General features: G+C 41.3%; 1 protein-coding gene across 3 annotated transcripts; it reads left to right on the forward strand.

Moving 5' to 3' along the window:
- The first annotated feature begins 325 nt into the window (after nt 1-325).
- LOC121051473 lies at nt 326-4,835 on the forward strand. Of its 3 annotated transcripts, none has more exons than XR_005805801.1 (6): nt 326-786; nt 1,510-3,141; nt 3,214-3,273; nt 3,339-3,638; nt 3,725-3,790; nt 3,864-4,835. XR_005805801.1 is itself a non-coding variant. In XM_040513853.1 (6 exons), exons 3-6 carry the CDS (start codon nt 3,525-3,527, stop codon nt 4,238-4,240), a joined length of 450 nt encoding a protein of 149 aa, XP_040369787.1. In that variant the 5' UTR covers nt 326-786; nt 1,510-3,141; nt 3,214-3,524; the 3' UTR covers nt 4,241-4,835. The 3 variants fall into 3 exon arrangements, 1 of the variants encoding a protein (XP_040369787.1); XM_040513853.1 differs by having other exon boundaries at nt 3,214-3,638; nt 3,864-3,962; nt 4,070-4,835; XR_005805802.1 differs by having other exon boundaries at nt 3,214-3,638; nt 3,722-3,790.
- Nucleotides 4,836-5,587: the final 752 nt, after the last annotated feature.

The following is a 5,587-nucleotide window of genomic DNA, read 5'->3' on the forward strand; positions in this document are numbered from 1 at the left end:
CATCTCGGCGGAGTCGTCCAGTTATTTGAATATTTGTAACTTCGCGGAGTTAGCGAATATTTGAAACAAGAACTGGGACTTGGCAGAGTTGGTGAAGTCTTTTGCATGGTGAAGAGTGAAGACATATGGCTGAGCTTCGGCCGAGGCTTCTAAAACAAGGGTCCAGTACATGATTGAAATCATGATTAATTATACGTACTAGTAAACAATCATGACCACTATATACACATGTGCACCGGACATTGATTGCATACATCTATATTTATATAATATAATTATTGTGTGTAATTATAGTTATATAATATAATTGCATGAAAATGTGTGCAAATAGATAACCTGTTGTGTGGCTATGTATTCATGCCTAGCTTTCTTTCTGAGAAGAGCACGAACGAAAGACTTCGCTTTCCCCAAAATTCACTCAGACTTGAACATACTTCGAGCTTACTTTGAAAACTCAAACTTCAAACTCCAATGCCGCTCTGAAAACTCAAAAATTATTTTGATCTGGGAGGCGTCTATCGAGAATAGAAACAACCACAAATAGAAGCTGTTTTCCGATGCTGGCCAAAAATCCTCCTCTCAGCAGATCTGACGCCGACCACCAATGCCTGCAATCCTTGTAGCGAGTCACTGACTGGATTCATTGGTTCAAAGGAGATGATGCTCCTGATTGAAGCGGTGGTGACTGAAAGAAAGAAAAGAATTGGGACAAAACTCCGGGTCTAATCTTAACAAGAAGTTTCTAGCAATATATCATAGCAAAGGAAATTGAGCTCTCTAGTGGAGGTAAATCATCTTCAGCCCTTCCTTTTTTCTGTACCTGCAATGTTTTTATGTTATTCTGGAGCTAGCATCGCATCTTGTAGCTGCATCTTCTATCTTTTAGCTGGAATCTAGCCCATGTTGTTTGCTTCAATATTTGTGTAATTGCATCCATCTTTAATCGAAAGTTTTTAAGTAGACAAATATGCTCCACAAAACGACTAGACGTCCTGCTCAATTTGTCTTGATGAAATCTTGGAGATTGACATAAGATGCTTGCATTTGATGAATAATTTGCCCCCTGAAAGTTACACACTTTGAATCTGGCATTTAATCCCCAAATAAATAGTTCATACTTCATTAATCAAGAGTTTGAAAAGTCATACTCTTTAATTATTGGTTAACACTTGCTGGCAACTTTCCAAAACTTGGAATACTTTCTGTCATTTTCTTTGCAACATTGATTGCTGTATTCAGATGCCACTGAAGGTCCAGTCTTTAACTAAATATAGTAATTATCTCTTGCATTGTTGATCTGCTTCTGCTTTCCTGTTGACAATCAAAATCTACACCCACAAGGTTAATTTTCTAATGATAAGACAGAAGCATAAAACCTTGAGTCTTAATTTGAAATCTGCGTCGAACATAGATCGAAATCTGTCATGCACTGATTCTGTGATTTATTTGCAAGTTTGAATGAACTCCACTGTCGCTAAACAAAGCTTTTAATGACCGATGATATTTCAGAAACCGAAACGGGGCTAGAGGACAGCGAAGCAACAAAAGCCCAATTAGTTGCAACGAAAGCACAATTGGCCGAATTCTCAACCAAGCTTGAAGCTGCCTTTAATGCTTCTGTGGACAAACTTCAAAACTCTGTGATATGTTAGTTGGCGAAGAACAAGGAACCGCGAAGAGAGTGCATATTAGGACTACATTACAGCTTGGGTATGCCGTCGGCCATCAACGAGGTTCTAGAAAACTCATTGGTGGACACAACTTGCTTGACCAGAGGAGCTAGCTGGTCTAGTTGGAACATAACTTCCAAACAGCCAGGGAGTTGGCCGAAATCGACACTCGAGTGGAAGAAATGAGTACCACGGATGGAGCACTTTTTCGGCCTCTCATGGAAAAAGTTTGGTATTTATGATAGCATTAAAATGTTTGAGAAAGAAATCTACATGGACCGGCCTCTTCTTGCTGTTGCCTTATGTTTTTGGTCATCTGCTACTAACACCATGAACCTGCTGCTTGGGTCAATGAGTCCAACCTTGCTAGATATGGTTGCAATATTTGGTTTTCGGCTGAATGGAGAGGAGATATGTGCCTTAGCTAACCTTCCTTCCTCTTTTCATGCTAGCCTGAAACCTAAAGTGAACAAGGACGACAAGAAGGCCAAACAAAAAGCAGATGTTAAAGCAAGGAAGTTGCTTAACTATAGCACCTTCTACGCCGAACATGCAATTGCTGAAGATGTGTCCGCGGTTGAGAGGCACAACCCAAAACAACATGAGCAAGCCGCTTTCCTCCTCTATTAGTTATGCAAATATGTGTTTTGCACTAAGTCGAATAAGTGTTTGTTCGAGTTCGCTGGTATTGCAGAGGCCTTTAGCTTGGGTAAACCTTTAGCCCTTGGTCCATTTGTCCTTGCCTATCTTTACCGTACTTTGCGCAATGTAGTGACCAACAATATGACACTAGATGTTGGAGGGCCACTATGGATGTTTCAGGTATGGGTGCAAACTTACTTTCGTCAGCTTTGGCCAAGTCGTGCTTTTGATTCCACTGTGACTCTCGGCCGACAGATCATCTCTCTTGGTCCTCATGCACATTCAGTAGTAGAGTGCTTTTCTTTCTTCCTTTCGAAAAAGAGCATGACCAGGGAAGAGTTTGCCATATGTTATAGTTGAGATTATCCTTCTTGTCTTGCATTTGACATAACTAAGCCATGGGAGAGTTCTTTGGACTTATCAGTACTTCTACCTTGGGGAAGCATTATGATTTCTAGAGACATAAACTATGGTCTCAAGGGTACACTGGGTCGGCCAGGGGTTAAGGTTTACCTTCTAAACTTTGTTACGAGTTAGCTTGGCTTCATACAAAGTTGTCCAGCCTTCTTTCTAATGTCCCGGAATCATTTTTCTTCATGGAGAGGTGGGTTTACAGACACTACGCATTGTTCGGCTATCACTCTTCATTATCATACTCAATTTGGCAAGTTTGAGAGATTTGACATGAGCGCCCGCAAACCTGAACATCGATCAACCCCGACTTTCCAAGCATGGTGGTCAACATTTATCAAGAAGAAACTTAGAGAGGACTTGCGGACAACCGAGTGTATTGCCTTGTATGTATTTCCGGGCTTGTTCGCCAAAAAAGGTGAGTAATCTCAACCAGACAACTTTTTTTTTTATCTCAAATACATTTCTAACGTTATGCTTTGTGTTCTAGGCAATGGCAAGAAGAAAGCACCGGTTGCCAACTCGAAATCCAAAGAATTGTCCAAGGAAGGTAAATCCTAACTCATCATCTGACCGTCGCTAATTTCTTTAATTGCTAATTTTTCTATCTTTCAGAGCAAACATCAAAGAAACGAGGATCAAAGTCAGGAAGAGCTTTGCCTACCAAGAAGGTAAAGAAGTCGCCTGATGTGGTGGAGAGTTCGGTCACAAATCCAACCGACGTTATGGTTAGTGAAGACATAATCTTCGAGGATGATATGGATATAGAATAGCCAAAATGCTCTAGCTGAAAATCACATCATGTCTGGAGCTAAAGATGCAGCCAAAACTAGTGATGCCTCAACCAACAGCATGGACTCGGCCGATAGCGAAGGTTTGCCTGATGAAGCACAGTCGGAAAACTTTGAACATGAGGTAGGTTCTTGATTTAAAGTTGTGTGTTTCTCTCATCTTGATTATATGAATTGTGCCTGGCTAAATGACTCCTTTTATCTTAGTAGAAAGATGGCCACATTGATCACTCTTTGCAACCTTCTGAGAGCTCCATGGTTGAAATTGATACGGATGTAAGTTTCTTATATTCCCTTCTTGGATTGTATTTCTTGCTTGTCTGTGATTATTGATTCTCCTCTTTTGCAGGACTTGGGTGAGAACCAGCTTCCTAATATTGACCAACCACTCGCAAACTCAGCCAACCTTGCTAAGGATGCGGAAGACATCGGTGTACTTGGCCGAGAGGCATTGCTTAACAACCAAGCACTTGTCCTGCTAAGATATTTCAATCCGGTTTGGTGTGCATCGCTCCCATATTCTAGAAACAACTTGAACCTTTATTGTTTGTGCAGGTACCAGAATCTCGAAGCGGTTCAACCTTGGAATTAGCTCTTCTCAACCCAACTGAACCAAATCCTTCTATGTTCGGAATGCTTACCTCCCCTCTTACCGAAGGGATGCCCCGAAGTGATCAAGCTATCATTTGCGCCCCATCATCGGCTAAGCCTATGGTGAGTGACTAAACAACTTTAGGTTTTGTTCGCCCTAGCTAAATTAAATCAACCTCGTAAGAGTTTGAAGCCGGCGAGAAGTTGAAAAGTGAGTATGATGACATTCACCAATCTACCGATCTTGGCCAACTCCAAAAGTTGAAGACTTCTTTGGACGAGGGAAGGTAAAAAGTGCTTGATCTGAGGAAGCAGTTGGCCGAGGCTAATGAGCAAGTTAAAGTCACTTCGACCGCCATCCGAACCGTTATTCCCCAACAAGATCTCACCAGGTATAGCTTGATTTTGTCATCGATCAAGTCGTATAACATAAAGAGGGGCATCTTGAAGCGAAAGGTCAACCAAGGTATGCAAGACTTAGAAAATGTTAAAGAAGCTCTTCGGTCACTCTTGCCTATTGATTAGTTAATTTAGGATGTGATATTCATCTCGGCTTATATTTTGTACATGGCCTTAGTCCCGTAACGCAGCCGGTTGATACGTCTTTGTAGAGTCTAACCGACCTTATCTGTTGGACTCATACTCTAATTTTGCGTATGTGACCAGTTAATCATTCGGTCGTTATTTTGTCACTTGATTCGGCCTCTTTTGACTTAATATATCTTGGTCAACTAGGTCCTATTACTTGTCTTGCACCTTATTTTGAACTTGGTCAACTCAACAATCTTAAGCTCGGCTGACACTCTTGTTCACCTAGGCCGAATAAATTACCTTAGTCAACTTGGCCGACTTGTTTAACTCAGCCAAACGAATTACTTGACTTCAGCCAACGCACTTATGGTTGGTTTGGCCGATACCTCTTATCTAGCTTTGGCCAACGAAAGACTCAACATTTTAGTCAACCAAATCAACAACTCGAGCTCGGCTAAAACACTTGTTCACTTCGGCCGAGATCACCTCAGTTATCTCGGCCAACACTTCTTGTTTAACCCGGCCAAAATGAATTACTTGACTTCGGCCAATATAATTGTGGTTGATTCGGCCGATACCTCTTATTTAGCTTTAGCCAATGAAAGTAAAGGTAAATTTCAAAAATGTGAGCAAAGGGATGTAAAAAGACACAAAAATGTTGTTTGCATAAAAACATCAAAATAACAAAAGGAGGCCGAGTTTACAAATCCAAATATTCAGCCGACGGTCTATAGATAGTACACTACAATTCTTGCTCCCTCATCTCCCATGTTGTGGGGCAATATCTCTTAAGAAATTGCCCGTTTATAGGCATTGCATGCAGCTCTCTATCTTGATCCCTTAGTTGATATGCACCTTTTCCTAACACTTGATCGATGATAAACGGGCCTTCCCACCTTGGCGACCATTTCCCGAAACGTCTATCTTTAGTTTCGATAGGCAAAACGGCTC

This window comes from Rosa chinensis, chromosome 2, assembly GCF_002994745.2.
Source record: "Rosa chinensis cultivar Old Blush chromosome 2, RchiOBHm-V2, whole genome shotgun sequence".
Lineage (NCBI taxonomy): Eukaryota > Viridiplantae > Streptophyta > Magnoliopsida > Rosales > Rosaceae > Rosa > Rosa chinensis.

Excerpts from the sequence above, each read along its gene's own strand:
- LOC121051473 (XM_040513853.1), top strand. The coding sequence starts at position 3,525 with ATGTCTGGAGCTAAAGATGCAGCCAAAACTAGTGATGCCTCAACCAAC. Across the intron at positions 3,639-3,724 it reads CGGAAAACTTTGAACATGAG|AAAGATGGCCACATTGATCA; the intron begins GTAGGTTCTTGA and ends TTATCTTAGTAG. Across the intron at positions 3,963-4,069 it reads TCGGTGTACTTGGCCGAGAG|GTACCAGAATCTCGAAGCGG; the intron begins GCATTGCTTAAC and ends TTGTTTGTGCAG.